The sequence below is a fragment of the Nannospalax galili genome, unplaced genomic scaffold (genome assembly GCF_000622305.1).
Source record: "Nannospalax galili isolate Female #2095 unplaced genomic scaffold, S.galili_v1.0 scaffold820, whole genome shotgun sequence".
Lineage (NCBI taxonomy): Eukaryota > Metazoa > Chordata > Mammalia > Rodentia > Spalacidae > Nannospalax > Nannospalax galili.
Window position 1 is genome coordinate 1319908 of NW_008346549.1, and position 22478 is coordinate 1342385.

A 22478-nucleotide genomic window follows, 5' to 3' on the forward strand; every position below is an offset into this window, starting at 1 on the left:
CCTGTGTCCACCTTTTTTGAGATAGGGTCTCTGGATCTACATTGTGTACGTCAGGTTAGCTGGCCCAAGAACTTCTGAGGATTCTTCTGTCTCTGCCTCCCATCTCTCAGTAGGAGAATTGGGATCACAGATGAGTGCTATTGCTTCCAGCTTTATGTGGGTTCTGGGACTCTCAATTTAGATACTCAGTACTTGCATGGCAAGTACTTCACCCACTGAGCCATCTTTCCAGCTCTACATTGGTTATTTAGTTTTGTTTTAGTTGCATTTCTAAAATTACAGTAGCAAATAACAGAATTTACCATTGTAGCCATTTTAAACATGTTTTTTTTTGCATGCATATGTGTGTGTTCACATGTGTGCAGGTGCATGTACATGTGCATGTGGTGTGAGGTTGACATGGGGAGTCTTCTTCAATCTTTCTCTACCTTATTTGTTGAGACAGGGTCTCTCAACAGAACTTGCCAGTATGGACTAGCCTAGCTAGCCAGCTTGCTCTAGAAATCTATTCTCCAAATTTCCGAGTACTGGAATTATAGGTGGGCCATCACACCCACTTGGCATTTATGTGGGTTCTGGGGATCTGAACTATAGTCCTCATGCTTGGATGCCAAGCACTTTATTCACTGAATCTACCATCTCTCCAGCACTGTCTTAGCCATGGTATTTATTTACAGTTTTTTGTTATCATTACGTGTATGGTGTGTATGAATGTGAGCATATGTGTGCCATGGTTTGGTGTGTATGTGGAGGAGAGAGGCCAACTTTTTGGGGAGTCACCTCTCCTCTCCACTCCCCTTTCTTGATACCAGATCTCACTGTGTAGCCCTGACTGCCTTGGAACTTACTGTGTAGACCAGGCTGGTTTTGAACTCACAGAATTCTACCTGCCTCTGTCTCCTGAGCTCTGGGATTGAAGGTGTGAGCCACCACACCCAGCATTCTGCCTTGTTTTGAGGCAGGGTCTCTGGTTTCTGCAATGCTGCATCCTGCAGGCTAGCTAGGCCTCAAGCTTCCCACCTTTTTTGCTATCTTTGCCTCCTATCTGCTATAGGAGTACTGGGATTGCAGAGGCACACCACCACATCTGGGTTTTTTATGTCAGGCTTTTACAGCAGGCAGGTTTACCTGTTAAGGCATCTTACCAGCCTACCATTTTATTTATTTACTTTTAAATAATATTTTCATTTATTCTTTGAAAATTTAATACATGTACACAATATATTTTGATCATATTCACCCTCCACTGTCTCCTTCCAAGTCCCTCCAGGATTCCCTAACCTGTTTCCTTCCTGACTTCATGCCTTTTTTATTATCATTATTAATAACCCTGTGTGGTCATATGCATATGGGTATGGGACCATCCACCAGGGCATGGACAACCTACTAGCAGCCACATGCCCAAAGAAGTGTGACTTTTCCTCCTTTAGCAGCCAGCAGTTGACAGTAGCTCCTCTACTGGGAGTGGGGCCTTGGGAACCCTTCCCCATCCTTGCTGGAATTTTGACTGGCTTAATTTGGTATAGCTACTGTGAATTCATGTGTAACAGCCATGTCATGTCTAGAAGATAGTATCTCACAGCTTTTCTCCCCACCATCTGGCTCTTAAATTCTTCCTCCCCCCTCCTCTGAGATGTCCCGGAAATGATATAGAATGGCACGTTTGTAGCTGAGTACTCACTTATTCTCAGCACTATGACCAGTTGTGAGTCTCTGTATTAACCACTGCCCACTGCAAAAAGCTTTCCTGACAAAGATTGAGAGCAACACAAATCTATAGGTATAAATGTAAATGTTTAGAAGGCTATTTGGTAGCATGACCATTTAGCAAGACAGCATCAGGTAAGTTTCTTCCTAGGGCCTATGATCTCCCCAGTCATGGACTTTTGAGTAGGCTACAGTACCAGACATGAAATCCTTCTTGTGGAACAGGCCCCAACTCCAATCAGAAAGTGATTGGTTACAGTCATAACCATCATGCCACTATTGCACCAGTGGGCACAACTTTCCTAACAAGTTGGTTTTGTAGATGCAGGATCCAGTGCTGAGTAAGACCATTGTTGCTTTTTTTTTTTCTCTTCCTAGCAGCCTGCGTAATACCTTTCAACATGAAAGGTATGAAAACTAGTAGCAGGGAGAGAATTTTCTGGTAAGTTTGAGGTTGATTTCTCAAAGACCTGCAATCAAAGTGGGTGGTGTCTTCAGCAATAAGGTCTTACCATTTAATTATGGTTGGCCTAGCATTTAAAAATATGTAGTTCATGGGGTGGAGAGATGACTCAATGGTTAAGAGCATTGGCTGTTCTGGGTTCAAATCCCAGCCATCCATAATTCCAGTTCTAGGGGATCTGATGCCCTCTTCTTTCCTTTGTGGGCATTGCATGACATGGATACACTTACATACATGGGGGCATAACACTCATACACATAAAATAAAAATAAAGTGTACAATTCAGTAGTAGTGTTATGCAGCCAATCTCCAGAACGTGTTATCTTGTATAATTGTTTTCACTAAACATCTTCCTTTTTAACCAACCCCTGGCAACTATTATACTATGTGTTTCTGTGTATTTTAGATACTTTTTACAAATGGAATTAGGTATTATTTGTCTTTTGGGGAACTAGCCTGTTTAATATAAGGTTGATGGTCATCCACATTGTTGCATCTATGAGACTGCATAGTACTGTACCACTTTTTGTTTAGCTGTTCATAGGTGAACGGACATTTGACTTAGTTTCCAACCTCTAGGCTATTGTGAATAATGCTACTGTGAAAGTGAATGTAAGTTTCTTCAAGACCCTGCTTTCAGCTTATTTTGCTATGTACTCAGAAGTGGAATGGCTGGATTATAATAGGAATTCTATTTTTAATTATTTGAGGAACTACCAAACTTTTTCATAGTGCCTGTACCATTTTTCACATTTTGAAATCCCAATACTCTACAAAGGTTCGATATTCTCTACATTTTTGGCAATATTTGTCATTGTATAGCCTGCTTGATAGTAGCCTTCCTTACAACAGAAGTGATACCAATGTTATGATCCCGATTTAATGATTGGTGATAACGAACATCTTTTCATTACTTCATGGCCATTCATCTTTTTGAGAGAAATGTGTGTTCAAACCCTGTGTCCAATGTGTGTGTCACCCTGTAGCCCCAGCTGGCCTAGAACTCACTGTGTAGGTCAGACTGGCCTCAGTCTCACAGAGATCCATCTACCTCTGCCTCCTGAGTGCTGGTATTAAAGGCATGACCTACCATGTCCAGCTTGTGTCCATTTATTGAGTTTTTTGTTGTTTAGTTTAGGATTTTTGTATAAGTTCTGGATATCAATCATTTACAAATGTTTTCTCCCACACATTTTTATTCTGTTGGTAGCATCCATTGAAGTACATGTAAAAGTTTTTAATGAGGCTTAGTTTGTGCCTCCATTCCTGGGGAGATATCAACAAACATCTGGTCATCCCAGACAGAGAGGGAGCTGGTGACAGACCAAAGGATACCACTAAAGTCCAACTTTATTGGTGTTAGGTACAGGAGTGTAGAGGAGGGATTACTTACAAGAGCCAGAACAACTCAAAGGCATTTTATATCACTAAAAACCCAACCCAGCATAGCTGACAGCTCACAAAAGCTGGAACCCTGGAGCAATTGCATAGCTTGCAGTTGGAGAGGGGTCTCTTCCAGGCAGCTCAGTTGGTCTGAGCCTTTTCCATGAAGTTTAGCTGGTCTCAACAAGCCTTACTGCTTATTGAAGCTTGAGGAAGAAGGGGTCTAGTGGATCTAGTCAGTTTCAGGAAGTTCCTGAAGCTATTGAATTACTTTCTGAGTTTTAAGGTGCTTCCTCTTCAGGATGGACATGTTTCACCTCCCTTTAGAACATCCTGAGTCTTAGGAGCTTCCCTTTAAGATGGAATGCTTTGCTTTGGAGGAAATTGCTACATAGTATGTGAAGTATAGATTTATAGGGCTGCTTTGAGGAACCAAAAGCTTAACAAGGAAAGGGAGGGCCCTGTGCTATAGCCTGCGTTGGACCTGCTTCATAACAGCCAGTCAGAAAGGATGGAGAGTGCTCTTTCTGTGTAGGCTATGGCCAAGTACAGACCCATAGGGAGATGTTTACTGGTATAGATTAGTGTCCCTTCGGAAGAACTTGTGACTTGAGTTTTTGATGCAGACAGTTCATAGTCTTTATATATGCATGGCCCTGGAAAGAGCCCAGAAGGGCAATGGCCATCATTCTGTGATGGCATGCTTTGTCTAACTGTTGCTTTGAGAGTTTCAGCAATTTAAGTCTAAACTAAATTAGATTTCTTCATTCTTACAGGTAGTTTTATATGTAGCCTGTTTTGTCCTAGGTGCAGAGATTAGAAATGTTACTTCAGTAATCAATATTTTAAAGTTTAGAATTTGTTGTTCTTCTCCATAGAATAAAAGTGAAGCTACATGTGTTTCCCTTTGTTTCTAGGCAAGCCGATATTTTCAGTTGATATTCATCCTGACGGGACCAAGTTTGCAACTGGAGGACAAGGTATGTTTATAGAGGGAACATCACTACCCTGCTGCCATGCTCTGCTTCCCCTGGTGACCCATGGTTACCTATAAAGAGAGAACTTGCTGGTTTGTAGTATGGCTGTGACTCAGTTTAGAATGCACTATTTGAATAGGGTAAATCATAGCACCCCCCTTTTAAAAAAGAAAACCAAAACAACAACAACAACAAAACCTGGGCATGGTGGCATAGGCCTGTTATCCCAGCACTTGGGAGGCAAGGAAGACCATGAATTCTAGGCGAACCTAAGCTCAAAATGAAACTTCACATGAAAGAAAAGAAAAAGAATAACTTTCTTGGCTTTAGGATCATCTGTATAAATATTGTAATAGCAGGCTTATGATTGTAATTACTGTTTACTGAAATAAAGTTAGGATGAATTTTGTATCCCTACACCCAGCTTACTAGATGTAGACTGGCAGGAGGCCCCCTGGACAAAGCCCAGTCCCAGAGGTAAGGATTCTGTCACTGCTTTCTTCATCTGAAAAAGGGAGTGGATGGTTAAACTAAGTCATGTATTAGGGCCATTTTCTGGACAAAGGAATTTGACTGGATTAGAGAGAAAGTAAGAATGCTCACAGGCTTTGAAAATATCATTCATAGTATTGTCAGCATGCTTCATTTAGTATCTGCTGAAATACTGAGATAACATGGCTCTGTTTGGAAAGACTACAAGGGATTAAAGGCATGTGCCACCGTGCCCGGCTCCAGGATTTCATACTTTTTTCTTTTAAACTTTTAAAAATAATTGTACTTGTTATTTTTATTTTATGTGTATGCATGTATTGCCTGCATGTAGGTAAGTGCACTCATGTCATGCAATGCCCATGGAGGTCAGAAGAGGCTGTCGGATCCCCTGGGACTAGAGTTAGGGACAGTTGTTAGCTGCCATGTGGGTGCTGGGATTCAAACCTGGGTCTTCTGCAGGAACAACCAGTATTCTTAACTGCTGAGCCATCACTCCAGCCCTGGATTTCATACTTTTAAAATAATATTCTTTGGGCTGGAATGATGGCTCAATGGTTAAGAACACTTGGTGTTCTTCCACAGGACCCTTGTTTGATTCCCAGCACCCATGTAGAGACTAATTCACTCCACTTCCAGGGGATGTGGCACCCTCTTCTGGCCTCTGTGGGCATTGCATGCACATGGTGCACTTGTATACATTGAGGCAAAACACTCATACATATAAAATAAAAATAAATAGGGGCTGAAGAGATGGCTCAGTGGTTAAGAACACTGGTTGTTGTTGCAGAAGACCCGGGTTTGAATCCCAGTACCCACATGGCAACTCCAGTCCCAGGGGATCCAACAGTCTCTTCTGTCCTCCGTGCGCATTGCACGACACAGATGTACTTACTTACATGCAGGCAATACATGCATACACATAAAATAAAAATAAATAAAATTATAAAACCTGTGGGTTTTAATTAATTGGGGCCATTAAATATTATTAAAAAATAAAAATAAAAAATATTAAAAAATAATATTCTTATCGATTCTTAACTACACCAATTTTCAAGCCAGGAAACCAAGATTGTGTTAGTAGTGGTAAGAAGTAGCATTCTCTCGAGAGACTCCCGGTCCCCCCAAGTGCCATAGGATGGGCTCACAGTGTGCCCCTTTGCCCAGAGGCAGGAAGCAAGAAGGCAGTGCAGGGAAGTTGTGACTAAGAAGGCTTTTTTCCTCAGGTCTAGGTAAGATCTTTAGGAAATGTTTTACATACTGGCCAGGAGGAGGTTTCAAGCATTTTGTCATTACTTTGGCATATCCATTTCTAGACAGTCAGAGATTTTTTTTATGACTTTTATTATCATAGCAATGGAAGACAGATTAGAGAAATCATTAGTAAAATGTCCTGATAGACTTTTCAGCACAGCTATGCATCAGCTTATGACCCTCAGTTTCCTTTTTTGGTGATCTTCATCTATAGGTGACTGCAAAGGGCAGTTAAGAAGATAATGACCCCTTTTTCCTGTGTTAGGGTAGATTTCAAATTTGGGTTTCAAAGCGTCCAGTCAGTTCTGTTAACAGCCACCAGATCCAGGCAGCATCTTGAAAGGGAGGGAAACCCTGGTAGGGACTGCTCTTTTCTCCTTTTCCTCAGTGCACGTGCACCGAAAGGGGCCTGGACAGCGACTTTCCTTCGAAGTTCTTTGATTTGTGGAGTCTGAGCATTCTGGACAGGGACAAGGACCTGGAACACTGGAGGCCAGACAGGAGCTAGAGCTCCTATGCCCTCTTAGTTTGTAGTCCAGAAGTTTTTTTTTTCATAAAGACAGGCTGGCCTCAGCTACTGTTAAATCCACTCTCCTTTGGGTCTCCTTAGGTCCTTGTTTTTCCTCACCTTTTGTGTCATTTGTAATTAGTAATTCAAGATAAGTCTGCTTACATCTAGTTAATTAGTCAACTATGATTTATAGTTGAATATAGTTGCTATGGAATATCAAATGTCTACTCCTTGCATATTGAGCTGTTTCTGCTTCTTCATTTTCAGGGCAGGATTCTGGGAAGGTTGTGATCTGGAATATGTCTCCAGTCCTCCAGGAGGATGACGAGAAGGATGAAAATATTCCCAAGATGCTTTGCCAGATGGACAATCATTTAGGTATTACAGAGTGGCCCTTTGCAGGCTTTGCGTGTTGGCAGAGTGCCCAAGGTTAGCACATGTGTTTGTAATTAGAAAGATAAGGCCCCGTGCGGCGTTAACTCCCCTCGGCCTGCTGTCTGAAGGCACAGATGTTGGCTGCACACCTGGGTGAGTTATTCGGCAGAAGACTCGGCCCGCCCACAGAACCATCTTTGGACAGTCTGCAGGTACCTCTGGTGATTTCCTGCTCATGAGTCGTTACTGCCTGATTCCATGGGGCTTTGGGGCCAGTGACCTGGACACAGTAGGGTTCTGGGGAAGGGCGCATAAGAGACAACTCACCAAAACCTCTCAGATTGGTACTGTGTCACTCAGAGGTTCTCTGCCAGGACCCTTCAGACTGTTGAACAGTGTCATGGTTTCCTTTCCTGTTGTATGTAATGCCTTAGTGTCCCATTAACAGTTGCCAACATTTGGATATCAGCCCCTTCCTCTGCTCTGTGTGTTCTTGTCTTCCCAACATGCCTTTCAGAGTTCTTGGGCCTAGAGCACAAGTTACTCATAGGCCACATGTTGGCTTCAACTTTGTTAGTGCCCATAGTATTTTATATCTCCCAAAGTTTGAGCTCTGTGTGCTCTTGGAGGCTCTAATGTAGCAGAGGGCTGGGGGAGATTTCTGCTTGACAGAATCAATCTCCTGTGCTGACAAATTTGCAAAGTCCAAATTTAAAAGGGCTAACTCTGGCAAGTCAGGTTAAGTCATAGCTTTATATTCTACCTAGCTGTTTCCCTGAAAGTTCTGGAAAAAGCATCTTGGCCTTTTTAGTACGTTTCATTTTGAGAATAATCTTTATTCAGAAATGCATCTCATCAGTAGTCAGCCCTTCTGAAATAATGAGATTTATCACTTTTCATGGAAATAAGCCTCCTGTTGTCTGTTTCATTCAACACAATTCTCAGATAATGCATATTTCCCCCTTTAGACTGTTCTGGTAATTTGTTATAGTACAAGTTAGTGCTTAACTAATTGTTTCTCTGGGACTCTTACTCAGTAGGTACCTTCAGTAGATAAGATGGTTTTATAAACCTTTTACATCTTGCCAGACTCTGCATAATGCAAATGGGCATAACTATTGGATTTTCATCACCCTATTTTTTTTTCTTCCCAGCATGTGTGAACTGTGTGCGGTGGTCAAACAGTGGGATGTATTTAGCTTCTGGGGGAGATGACAAACTGATTATGGTGTGGAAGCGGGCTACGTAAGCATCATTTTCCTTTCTTCACATTTAATTTTTAGAAGCTTCTTTGCTGGTCTATATTAAAGTCACCTTTCCTTTTCTGGCACTGAAGTCCAACTTCATAAGTAGAAGTTCTCATAGGTCAGAAACAGATGAAATCTGACCAGGAAATTAGGAGGCTATCAACCTGCCTGCTGATCCCTTGTAGGGACACATAATTTCAGCTGTCCCTTGTAGCTGCCCCTTGTAGGGACACATAATTTCAGCTGTCCCTTGTAGCTGCCCCTTGTAGGGACACATAATTTCCAATTGAGAAGGAAGGGTTAATCCTTGTAGGTGTTAATATTGTGGCTTCATTTGTTCTTCAGATGAAATTTCACATGGAACCTTCACATACATTCAAAATGGCTAAAAAAAGTCAAGGTGATCTTAAAGAGTCAGGACTGGGAATCCAGACCACACTTTCTTTGCCACTCACCTCATTTTGTGGCAACCTTGCCTGTGGTACCTCCCCGCTCTGCACCCAAAATGAGCTATGCATTATCTGAGTAATTTTTTCTTTACTCCTAATCAGAGTCTCCCAGGGTGGGTCCTGGTACTATGTCCCACAAGCTTTCCATGTGACTCTGGGCCATGCAGATGGGTCACCCAGATCTGGTATCATTATTCAGCCAGAGTAACTCTATGACTGTGATTTTGAGAGTAGAGGCATGCTGTCTTCTTGGGCCCAGTTGATTGCCTCACAAGTTCTCTCTGGATAACACAGAGTTTTATGAGAGCAAAGGATGATCACAGAAACTCTGGGCATTGGTGGTGTCCACTTTGATGTGACTGCAAATCTGGAAGGAGTGACTTTTGTGATTTTTCTGCCTTGGTTGTTAAGGCAGGGCCATTTAATTCATTATGATTATGTTGATTTGAGTCAGACATAGTGGCTGCTATTGGTGGCCCAGCTACTCAGGAGGGACTAGTTTGAACCCAGGGCTCAGGAGTTTAAGACTAGCCTAGGTAACATAGTGAGTGAGACCTTGCCTCCAAAAAAAATGCAGTCGATAAGTCTACTTTTTTTTTTTTTTTAAAAGACAGGGTCTCATATATGTAGCCCAGGCCCTTGGATGATACTCCTGCCTCTACCTCCTGAGTGCTGGGTTTACAGGTATGCGCCACCATGCCTAGGTATTTATTTATTGTATCCCTACTTTAAATAGCCAACATAAATAGCATATTTAGTATACAATTTAGACATGTAAAAGATAAAATTCTCTCACAATCCCACTACCTAAAGAAAACCATGGTTAAGATTTTGGTGTTTTCTTTATATCCTTTTGCCCTATTCCATGTGTATAATGTTCATGTTATATGTATTTTTTGCTTTGCATAAGTTGATCATATTGTCTGCTTCTTTTATTTAGTCCATTGTGAACATTTTCCTGTGCAAGATTTGTAATGGCTGCATAGCATTTCATCAACTGTATGAATCATAAATTACTTGTGCTGCACCTTTTGTTTAACAACCTGGTGCTTTCAGCCATTGTCTGGTTTTGTGTTTTCTGTTTGTCATAAGCTATGCTACAGGGAACATCTCTGAACAGTACCTGGAGCACGCTATGAGTGCATGTCTCACGCCTCTTTCGCATAGGTACATCGGGCCCAGCACTGTGTTTGGTTCCAGTGGTAAACTTGCCAATGTGGAGCAGTGGCGGTGTGTTTCCATCCTTCGGAGTCATTCAGGTGGTAAGTGGGCTACCTGTTGGGGTGAATGGGTCTCTGGCAGCTGCCTCAGATCATCGTTAGCATCTCCACATCCCTTTGTTACTTTGGTCCTTAAAATACTATTTGGGCTGTCCCTATCACCACCTGATCCCTTACTTGTTCCTTAAGGTCTGTCTGTGCAATCACTGGCTCAACTGCCTGCCTTCACCCAGATTCAGTCCCTAATACCCACCCTCATGACATATATGTGTATGTGTTTGACATAGAGGTCCTTGCCTTCTGTTGTTTATCCTGCAATACCTTCATCATTGGATCACTAAGTACATAAACATATTTTGTGAATGAAACCGGTCTACAGGTGCCTATTGGAAAATTTCTTTTCTTGTTTATTTATTTGTTTGTTTGTTTATTTATTGTGTACCACCATGCATATGTAAAGGTCAGAGGATAACTTCTCTGAGTTGGTTCGCTCCTACCATATGGGTCCTGGGTATTGAACTAAGGGTCATCAGGCTTGGCAGCAAACACTTTTACCCACTGAGCAAATTCACAGGCAACAGTGGAAACATTTTGGACCCGATCTTGAGTATGTTTTAAATCATTTGGAAAGGGTTTTACAGATTTAGGCTGAAGAGGAGGATTAGTCTATAACAGCATAAAGCCCATGCACTTTAGGTACCAGATACCAGGATCCAGGCATATGCAATTTAGACTTTTAGGAAGGCCTAGCAGGGACTGAGGATAACGAGGGCCAAAGACTGAATTGAGTCTGAGCACTGTGTTAGAGGACTCCTCTCTCCCTCTACAGCTAACTAGGTCTTTAAGGGCATAACAGGAAACAGCACAAGTAAGTCTAGCCAAGTATACAGGGCCAGGTCTTGGAAGGTTTGTGTGTCCCATTGGTGAGTTCCTCCTCATCATGAAAGAAATATGAACCATTCATTAGGGGCTTTGAAGCTTGAGAGAGGTTGATCTGACAGCTCTGGGGAAAGGGAGCTTATTTCAGTGGTTCAAACTGAAGTTGTAAGGGCCTGAACTGGGCTGGTGGTCATTGAGAAGGAAAGGAAAGAATAGGAGAAAAATAGGAGACCACTTTTGAGAACATGTAGGAGGAATGGTATAGATTTCTGCCTGGGTGCTTACGTGGACAGCAGTGCCCTCTACTGATACCATAAGGCCAAGAGACTCATGAGAGTGGACCCTAGCCTAGACCATTAGAATTTCTAGAAGACAGGTTAGAGGTATAGGTTATCCTTTACTAGCAGTATATACTCAGAAAATCTCTGTAAGTTGTAGTGTGAATAAACTTACCCCTTTTTATAGAAGATTTATTTTTGTGTCCATGTGTCGGTCTTTTGAGGGTATATACATGTGAGTGTATAGCACCCTCAGAAGCCTGAAGAGGATGTCAGATTCCCTGAAGTTGGAGTTATAGGTAGGTGATGCCTGACATAGATGCTACAAATTGAACTTGGGTCCTCTGCTAAAGCAGTACACACTTGTAACTGCTGAGCCATCCCTCCAGCTCCCAAAAGAAGACATGAATTTTTTTTCTTCAAGACAGGGTCTCTCCATGTAGCCCTGGCTAGACTGGAACTCGCTATTTAGACTAGGCAGGCCTTGTTGAAATCTGTCTGCCTGTGCTTCCCATTGTTGGGATTAAAGGCATGCACCATACACCAGCTAAACTCACGTATTGATGATCACAGATTCTGCCCACAGTTGTCAAAAACAAAGTTGTCACCTTGTATTATTGTTTGATAACAAAAACATGTCATTTGTCTTTACCACTTTTATAGCAATTTATAGGAGTCTAGTTGGGCTTCTCTGGAACTTGGCATACATATATAAGAGGGTGTTAAAGAATTAAGTGGGTTGTCAAGTAAGGATTATTATGGGGCCCCTGAGCTATAATGTCAGCGTCTCTCCTGTGCCCACCCTAGAGTCTCCTTTACCAGGCAAGTTGGGTTGGCTGCTTTCAACTAGCAGACTTAATACTTCTTCACTGTTCTTGCTAGCAGGTCTGGGCAGAACTGTTCAAGAACTGCCAGTGAAAAACAGAGATAAATGATTATGAGGGCACTGGGGTTTTGAAAAGCAAAAGGTGAAAAATATATATTTGGTGTATTTAACTAGAGGTGAAAAGAAGAAAAAGTAGACAAAATGAGCAGTGAAGATCTAGAAAAATATTTAACCATTAAGCTAAAAACAAACCCCTGTTTTTTTTAAACATTTATTTTTATTTTACATGTATAAGTGTTTTGCCTACATGCATATAAGTGCATCACATACCTTTGGAGGTCAGAAGTAGGCATTGGAGCCCCTGGAACTGGAGTTACAGACAGTTGTTAGCTGCTATGTGGGTGCTGGGAATTGAACCTAGGTCCTCTGTAAGAGCAATCAGTGTACTTAATTGCTAAGCCATTTCTTAGCCCCTTACTTTTCATTTTGAGATATACTCACTAAGTTGCCCAGATTGGGCTTGAACTTACTCTGTAAGGTCATTCTAGCCTTGAATTTATGGTGTTCCTGCCTCAGTTTCCCTCATAGCTGAGATTACTAGCCTGTCAGTAGGTCCAGTTCTAAATTATTTGTTGATATATTGTTTCAAGTTTTCTAAGAAAAATTATACAGAACATAGAAATATTCTTCAAAGGAAGACAGAACCCTTGGTTTCCAAAAACCTAATAGAAAATAACAATGAAATAAAACATAGCCTGAATAAAAATAGAAATATCAATAACAGTACTAAGTGATATGATAATATTTAAATGTTATTCACGATTAAATTTGACCCATATAGAAGAATATTAAGTAAAAGGAAACCCATTACTATAACCTGCCGGTAGGTTTAAATGACTTATGCCTCATAATCATCTTAGGTATTCTAAGAGGAATACTAGGTAATTAGCCATCAATCTTTAATAACAAATCCTTTCAAAAAATGCCCACAGAAAGATGTTCTTTAACAGGGAATTCTGTGTCTTTAAAACTAATGGCAAGCTGAGCATGGTGGTACATGCCTATGATCCCGGTACTCAGGAAGCTGAGACAGGAAGATTCTGAGTTTGAGGTCAGCTGGGAGCCTATAGCAAGACCCTAAGAAAACAGCAACAAAAAGAAGGCAAAATTATAGTTTATAGTTTAATTCAGTTCTCTTTTACATTGAGAAAAGATAAAGATGTATCCTGCTGTGTATTTTGTTACTCTGGAATTTCAGTATACAGTTAAGTAGAAATTAGAAGAGGGTAAACATGCCCAAAAGACTAACATGAAGGTGGCATCATCTCATATCCAAAAGGAAAGCAGTAAGACCCTTAGAACAAATAAACTACCAAGAAACACTAAAAACTAAGATAACTCATTCAGTTGGCCTCATCTGAAAACAGTGTATATTTTATTAGTAGTAGCGAATCATATCCAATGATTTAAAAAGTCTCATACACTATAAAATAAAAAATTGTCAATACTCAGGAATAATTTTACCAAGAAATATATATCTCTGACTTAAACCACAAACGTTAAAACAAAAGCAAAAACAAAAACAAGAAATCTTCATGTGCCTTGTATGTTAGACAAGTACCTTGCCTCTGACCTGCAAACCCAGGTGCTTTTCTTTCTCTTTTATTTTTTCTTTTTAAGAAATGGAGTCTTGGGGCTGGAGAGATGACTCAGCAGTTAAGAGCACTGGTTGTGCTTGCAAAGGACCAGAGTTTGAATCCCAGCACCCACACCTTTTGTAACTCCTCTGTGCCCTCTTCTGGTCACTGTGGGCACTGCATGACACAGTGCACTTACATGCATGCAGGCAAAATGCTCATACTCAATAAAATAAAAAAAATAAAATAAAATAGTGTATACTTACTATTGTGCAACCACACACATGTTACCGTCATGGCCAGCTCATAGAGGTCTTTGAAAAATAGTCTATAGGACCCTGGGCAGTGTCATACACCTGTAATCTCAGCACTGAGGAGGTTGAGGTAGAAGAATATCGAGTTCAAGACCAGCATGAAAATTAGTGTTCAGTATTAATTTAGGTCTGTTTAAAGTAATGAAGGGTCTCAGTGATACAGAATGTAGAGTAAAACAAAAGTTGAGAAGAGCTAGGCAGTGTATAAATATAGCATGCTGGTGTACACAGTGTGGCCATCAAACATTGCAAAGTTCTATCAAGCTGTCACTGAAGCACAAAATAGACAAAGCTGCAATGGAAATTTTGAGCATTTTTCTTACACCTTTAAAAAAATTTTCTAGTTGTGGGCTGGAGAGATGGCTTAGCCATTGAGAGCACTGACTGCTCTTGTAGAGGACCTGGGTTTGAGTCCCAGCACCCACATGGTGGCTAACAACTGTGTGTGACTCCAGCTCCAAGGGAATTTGGCACTCTCTTCTGACCTCCATGGGCATTGGATGACACAGGTATACTTATATAGATGCAGACAATACACTCATACACATACAAATTTTAAGAATAAATAGAATGTTTTTTAATAGAATATTTAAAACATATTTTATTTATTATTTTTATTTTATGTGTGGCTTCTGATTCCCCTGGAACTGGAGTTAAGGACGGTTCATAACTGCCATATGGGTGTTAGGAATAGAACCCGGGTCTTCTGCAAGAGCAGTCAGTGCTCTTAACCGCAGAGCCATCTCTCCAGCCCCAATTTATTTTTATTTTATGTATATGAGTGTTTTGCCTGCATATATATAAGTTCGCCACCACATGCATGTAGTGCCCTTGGAGGCCAAAAGAGGGCTTTGGATTCTTTGGAGCTGGAGTTACAGATGGTTGTTAGCTGCCATGTGGGTGCTAGGAACTGAAGCCTCTTCTGTCCTCTTCAGGCATTGCACATTACAGGTGCACTTACCTACATGCAGGCAGTACACTCATACACATAAAATAAAAATAATAAATAAAATACTTAAAAAATCGCCAGGTGTAGTGGCGCACACCTATAGTCCCAGCACTTGGGAGGCAGAGGCAGGCAGATCTCTGTGAGTTCAAGGCCAGCCTGCTCTACATAGTGAGTTCCAAGACAGCTCGGGCTACAGGGAGACCCTGTCTGAAAAAGACCAAAAAAATCAACTTTCTGGTGGCAATCAATTGTACCAGGCACTGATGTCAGAAAAACATGTATCATACTCTTTATATTAGGTCATTGTCATCATCACAGCTGACCTTTATCAGTTCCTTGATGTGTACCTAGCATTGTTCTACTGTACTTTCTCACATTTCATACTCACAATAACTTTAGGAAGATTGGATTTCCTTTTTAATCACTACTTTACAGATGAGAAAACTGAGTCACAAAGAAATGAGGGTTAATAAGCTGGTCATGGTGGCTCATACCAATAATTCCAGTACTTGGAAGGTGGAGGCAGGATGATCAGGAATTTGAGGTCTTATCATCCTTGGCTATATATCTAGGCTAGCCTGAGCTACATGAGACCTTGCCTTGAAAAATAAGGAAGGAAAGAAAGGAAAGTAAGAAATGAGCATTAATTGATTCTTTCTGATGCTTAATAGGGAAAGTATATTCCTGGTAGATCTATAGATTGGGAGCAGGAGCTAAGCCTGCATGACAGGCAGGTAGTCAGTTGCTTTTGATTGCTTTCCCATTGTGGCTCATCTAGTACAGAGAAGGTTCTGGAGAAGGCCCAGTCTGGACTATAGAAACAAGTTAGCAAGGTGAGAAGTAGGTCTGAGGTCACAAAAGCAGGAAATGTTAGATTATGACTCTAATACATGGGCCTGAGGTCAAATTGCCCACAAGCTGCATCCTCAGTTGCTTTGTCTATGTGAGGCATAGACAATGTAGGGGACAGTGGTCAATTTAGTGCTTGAAATTCAGTGCCCACTGAAAAACCTAAGTGAGGGATATTTTTCAGATTGGTCACAAAAAGTAGTTATGATGGTCTCAGGTCCTCTTCCATGAGAATCCCAGGGACGACTGACGCAGCCAATAGGTGAGGCTGCTGCTAAGTGCCTACCATCACCAATTGCATGCCAAGTAAGAAATCTCACAGCAAGCACCTCGTCTTCTTCTAGATGTCATGGATGTAGCATGGTCTCCACATGATGCCTGGCTAGCCTCATGCAGCGTGGATAACACTGTCGTCATTTGGAATGCCGTGAAGTTCCCAGGTCTGGGGTCCTCCCTGCTGGTTAACAGTACAACTGCTGCTAACAGTAATGCCTGCCCTGTGTGTGGAGCAGGGTGGGGATGGGAAATGGGTTGTCTATCTTCTTCATTTTGATCATAGCAAATTAAGTAGTCCAGAATTTGTATGTCTTGCCAGTAACCCTGTTTATCTTTTCATTATCAACAACATTTTGTTAAGATTTAGAAAGATTTATGTAAAAGAAAAAGTAACTGAGTGCTAGCATGAGTGTTTCACAGTTCATGAAGGTGGTATGTGGACAGCTGGCATTGAGAGTGCTGGCACTTCACACATGTGTGTACCTTCTTCCATTGGGTTCTGGCCTCAGTTCAGTTGCCATCTCTGTGAAACCCTCCAGCAGATGTAGGCTACCACAAAATCAACTTTGCAGATTATCTTTCTTGTTCCTTGCATTTAAAGTCATGGGAGAGAGATTGTGCAATCTGGTGTAATGTTATACTTTATGACTAGTATAATGCTTGTCATATTCTCACTGGGTATCTGGGATACATTTTCCTCGTGGGCTAAAACACATCATCCACTAAATGTGTCCAAGTCATTTTAATTCCCATTGAAAGCAACTACGAGCATGTATGGGGACACTTCTTCTGGCCATAGAAGGGGAAGTTTTAGAGAGTGGCGTAGCATTGATTACAGATCTGTATGAGGTGCTTCTGTATTGTTTTCAGCAGTGAATTATAAACAACACACTTGAGCTGATAGGCCTGCTGCCCCTGGGGGCTGCTCAGGAAGCTCACATTAGAATTGCTCAAAGATGCCACATCTGCGTCTGCTATAGATAACATGTATAACATGTATAACAGAATTGGCAGCTTTAGCTCCTGCCTATACCCTTGTTGATGTCCCTTGGGGGCTTGTGTGATCTTTTCATGTATTAGCTGGTGCTGGCCTACATGATGCAGCTATTTCTTCAGTTTACTTTTGCCTTGGTGGAGGTGAAGTAGGGGATTCTTCTGCTTATGCCCAGGGGTGGAGATTGGCCAGGGTGGAACGCTTAGGTTCCCTCTCTTGGGTATCCATTGCATGGCCCATTGCAATTCATGTTTTCTATATAGTGTCATTGTTCTCCTAGATAAGACTGTTCAAATTTCATCTTTTTTTTCCTTCCCCACAGAAATTCTTGCTACTCTGAGAGGTCATTCTGGCTTGGTGAAAGGGTTGACTTGGGACCCTGTTGGTAAATACATTGCCTCTCAAGCTGATGATCGAAGCTTGAAGGTATGGAGGACGTTGGACTGGCAGTTAGAGACCAGCATCACTAAACCTTTTGATGAGGTAACCCAGAACTTGGTCTCATATTCTGCCTTACCTCCTTGAACAAAGAGGGAGCTGCCATGTTCCAGACTATATGGAAGCATGCAGTCTAGGGACCTGAGCAGATACTTCAGCTTTAAGAGTTAATGGTTAAAACCTTTCCTTTCTGAGTCAGTGGTGTTCAGTGTCCAGCTTTGAAATGAATAAATACTTTGCTTTATTTTAAAAAATTTTAATATTTTAGTTAGCATACAGTGTATTAGGTTCATTTTGGCATTTTTGAACATAATTTGTTTTTGTTGGTCCTCCTCCCTGCCTCCTCATTCCCATGCCTTCCCATGTACCCTTTTACCCTGATAGCCTCCTTTCTGCTTCCATGTCACGTGTGTTCTCTTGCTCTCTCCTTCAACAGCTCTTTTAACTTTCGTGGTTCCTTTTGTATACTCACCCATCTCTCCAGCCCCTTGAATACTTTTAAAAGTATTTATTGGCCATTTTTTTTCTTCTTTTGAGAACTGGATCTCATTAGTCATTTATTGATTGGCTGTTTTGGTTTTGGGCATTTAATTTTTATAGTCCTTTTTAAAAATAATTTTTAAAAATATTTATTATTTTTATTTTATGTGTATGTGTGTATTGCCTGTGTGTAGGTAAGTGAACCCATGTCATGCAATGCCTGCAGAAGACAGAAGAGACTGATCCCCTGGAACTGGAGCTTTGCACAGTTGTTAGCTGCCATGTGGGTACTGGGATTCAAACCCAGGTCTTCTGCAAGAACAACCAGTGTTCTTAACCACTGAGCCAATAAAAAAGATTATTCTTTGATAATTTCATACATATATGTGTATATATACATACATGCATACAGACACACACACACACATATAAAAATGTGTTTTGATCATATTCTACTCATTTCCCCTTATCTCCTTCCCACTTCCTCTGGAGCCCTTCTTCCCAACACTCCTCTTTCCCACCTTTATGTTTTTTGTTAAACATAAAGCCCATTGAGTTAAACTAGGGTTGTTTGCATGTGCATAGGTATGGGATTACTTACTGGATCATGAGTGCCTTACCAATGGCTACATCCCTGAATAAAATGACCCTCCCTCCCCCAGCAGCCTTTGTAGTCCTAGGTATTAATCCTCTGTCTGAATTACAGCTTGTCAAAGATTTTCTCCTGTTTGCTGTGTTGATAATTGCCTTTGCTGTGCAGAAACTTTTTAATTCCCTTATTAATTCTTGGGGCTGTTTCCTGTGCTATTAAAGTACTGATTGATAGATTTTAGAGTTGAGAACCTTAGAGCTGTCCCAATGCCATTATGTACCCAATTCATGAGTGAAACCATTTCTTATTTTGGGGAGTTGCCACTTCTTGTTTTGAGGAGTTACATTGAGTCACTCTATTGAATGGCCACAAGGAGGAGTCTCTTTAGGTTGATTACTGGTTGTACTTTTGCTTTTGTTTATTGAGATTCCCTCTGCAGGTCTGATGGTTTCTTTCTTAGGAAGAGTTAGTACAGTTTGCCTAATGTGGAGAGAGATTAGACTGCAATAACTTCTGTACTATTTTACCGTTTCTTCCTTTGAGTTCTGATTTCATACAGAATCAGTTAAAGATGACTGTTATTCATTAGACATTTATTAAGTGCCTTCTGTATGTAAAGCATCATTGGATACAGGCAAATAAAAATGGATTCCGTTGCTATCTGTCCCCTTGATGTTTATTGCCCGGTTAGAAAGACAAGACATTCCCATGAGCTGTAAACACGGTGAAGTTGGTGTCAGAGTACAGAAACAGCCCAGGAAAGGGGTTTCGTGGGAAAGCTTCTCAGAGCTTGAGACACAGGAGTGAAGATTTCCAGGAACAATAAGTATTTGCCCACTGGTTAGGGTTAGCTAAAGTAAGAAAATGAAAATTATGTACTCAGTTCTTCTTAAATCAACACTAGCTACTGGTCTAGGCCTGTAATTAAGGCCAGATCTGACCTTCCTTCTTTTTACCTTCTCATAGCCACATGGTATAGGTGTTATGACTGTCATACCTGCTAGAATTTCTCAAGGCTTTGTTGCCAGGCACAGGGAGCCTGTGAGCTGGTTCCTAGACTGGCTGCAGGAGAGTCCTGAATGCCAACGGGGCCTGGTAGCACTCTGTAACCTCTAGTGGCCGTCCTGCCCAGGGGGCATGAGATTTCCCCACTGGGCCTTGCTCTGCTCCATGGTACTCTGGGACTGTAAAATAAATTTTTTTTTTAAAGACAGATTCTCACTGTTTAGCCCTCCCTGACCTGAAACTCATTATGTAGACCAGGCTGGCAAACTCAATAGAGAGCCACTTGCCTGTGCCTCTAGAGTACTGTGATTAAAAGCATGTGCCGCCATGCCTGGCATGAAATAAGGTCTTACCCAGGGTCCTGAGGGCTGATTTAGGGTGACCTTGAGTGTGGCTTTGGCCCCATGTCATCTTATATTGAAGGAGTGATCCTGTGAAGGGATACCTACCTCAGCCCTAAGGCCAGCTCAATACTAGTACCTTTCCACTGTATCTTTTATAGTATGTAAGGACTGTATAGTCTTCCCCCCCCCCCCCTGTCTTTTTTAAACAGTCTCCCAGTAGCCCTGGCTCAGGGGGACTGTGAGGCCTGGAACTTACTATGTAGACCAGGCTGGCCTCGAACTCACAGAGATCTGCCTGCCTCTGCCTCCCAAGTGCTGGGACTATAGGCGTGCACCACCATGTCCGGCCAAGGACCGTATAAACCTTTTACTTCTTCACAGGGGTCTTCACCATTCTTTGGGAGACTAGGCAACCTCACAAGAAAGGGTAGTGCATCATTGTCACCTACTGTGCTGCAGATAAGGGTTTCTGTTTGGCTCTTGGCTGTTGGCAGGACTTTCTCTGCTGCAGTATTTCCTTTCTTCCTTTCCTTTCCTTTTCCTTTCTCCTTTTTCCCTTTCTCTCCTTTTCCATTTCCCTCCCCTCCCCTCCCCTTTTGGATTTTTGAGACAGGGTCTCCCTGTAGCCCCAGCTGTCCTGGAACTCGCTATGTAGATCGGGCTGGCCTTGATCTCACAGAGATCCGCCTGCCTCTTGATTATGGAGGACAGGGATTAAAGGCAGTGCTCCACCATGGCCAGCTGTTGAGTATTTCTTGAGGATACTATGTAGACACCGTATGCTGGAGCTAACAGGTTCTAGCTGTGCAGAAGCAGCAGATCCATGCCAGATAGATTTGGCCCATGTAAAGTTGGTGGTCTAAAGAAATAGCCTTTCTTCAGATCCTCTCTTCTGGTGGTCTGTGTTCAGTCCTGTGGGAAAGTAGATGATGTCACAGCTCCCATACTCATTTGACCGAGAGTCCTTTCTGGTGTGCCACCTGGAGAGACTGGAGTTCAGCTAGAGGTGTGTCTCATGAACATGTGTTTGTAAGTCACAGTTTGACTTATCTTTGAGGCCAGAGTTTAGGCCACAAAAATTGCTTTGAGCGCCTTTCAAGTGCAGTTGTTTCTTTCAGTGTGGAGGGACAACCCATGTGCTGCGGCTTAGTTGGTCACCTGATGGCCATTACCTGGTATCTGCCCATGCCATGAATAACTCTGGCCCCACCGCTCAGATCATTGAACGAGAGGGCTGGAAGACCAACATGGACTTCGTAGGGCACCGGAAAGCTGTGACTGTTGTGGTGAGTGTTCCTCACATCAGAAATCTTGGCTGCCATGAGTACCATCCTAAGCAGCCTACTGCAGTGGCCTACATGTGCCTTCAGCGCTTAGGGATTAGAATGCCAGGTTGCCTAGGAAGCCTCCCTAAAACTGTGTCACATGGGAGACAGAGGTGATAGGTTCTGAGAGTCAGCACATGTTGGTACTTCTTTCATTTTAAATGTTTAAACATGTTAAAGCTATTTTTATAAAATGGAATACATATGTGCAATTGTTTTATTCTTGGCAGATTCCAAAATGGTGCGTGTGTTCCAGATCATTCTTGGTTAGGGACATTGTAACTTAGCACTAGCCTTTTACGTGTTCAGGTCTGCCCATAGGTGTTCCTTTGCCCAGTTCCAATGAATACAAATCCATCTGGGCACCCCCCTGGGATAGTGTGCTTGTCCCGATACCCCGTATCAGTGTAGTTGACAGCCTGTGCTGGGGGTTGCTAACATGTACATCCAGTTTTTGCTATTATTTTATGATGTTGGCTCTGGAGCCCAGGGCTTTGTATGTGTTGGGCAAGTACTCCAGTACTGAGGTATAGCCAAGCCCATGTATCTTGACATAGGAGATAAAGAAGGCCAGAGAGTCATCACTCATCTTTCAGGCTTGAGAGAAGATCCTCCAGTCTGGGTGACCTTAATTAGAGTTGCTTGAGAAGGCCCAAGGCAGGCAAATAACCTATTAGAACTTGGAGTAACCAAACAAAAATAGATTGATAATTATTTGATGACAGTGAGGGATCATCCAGAACCTGATCAAAATGGGCTTTTGATTGCCTATGTTTTAAACTGATCATAAATAAGTATAATACATTTATCTTATAAATTTTAAAATATTTTTATTTTCTTATTTTTATTTTATGTGTATGAATGTATTGCCTGCATGTATGTAAGTGCACCTGTGCAATACCCGTGGAGGTCAGAAAAGGGCATCGAATTTCCTGGAAACGGAGTTACAGATGGTTGTCAGCTGTCATATGTGTACTGGGAACCAAACTCAGGTCCTCTGCAAGAGCAGCCAATATTTCTAACCACTGAGTCATCTTTCCAGCCTTATACACTTTATAAGAATAAAATAGAGCCGGGTGTGGTGGCGCACGCCTTTGATCCCAGCACTTGGGAGACAGAGGCAGGTGGATCTCTGTGAGTTCAAGGCCAGCCTGGTCTACATAGCAAGCTCCAGGACAGCTGGGGCTACAGGAAGATCCTGTCTCAAGAAAGACAAA

General features: G+C 41.9%; 1 protein-coding gene across 6 annotated transcripts in view; it reads left to right on the top strand.

The window, feature by feature from the left end:
* The window catches only part of LOC103742071 (protein HIRA), a 105598-nt gene that overhangs the window by 22077 nt on the left and 61043 nt on the right, over positions 1-22478 (top strand). For 5 of the 6 annotated variants that reach the window (XM_008843053.3, XM_029568270.1, XM_029568272.1 and 2 more), the window contains exons 2-8: positions 4471-4533; positions 7052-7162; positions 8314-8404; positions 10023-10117; positions 16152-16247; positions 17400-17560; positions 21055-21222. In XM_008843053.3, the coding sequence (XP_008841275.1) occupies positions 4471-4533; positions 7052-7162; positions 8314-8404; positions 10023-10117; positions 16152-16247; positions 17400-17560; positions 21055-21222 (785 nt within the window). Of the gene's footprint in view, positions 1-4470; positions 4534-7051; positions 7372-8313; positions 8405-10022; positions 10118-16151; positions 16248-17399; positions 17561-21054; positions 21223-22478 lie in introns of those variants that run through there. The other variant, XM_029568274.1, reaches the window with a different exon arrangement.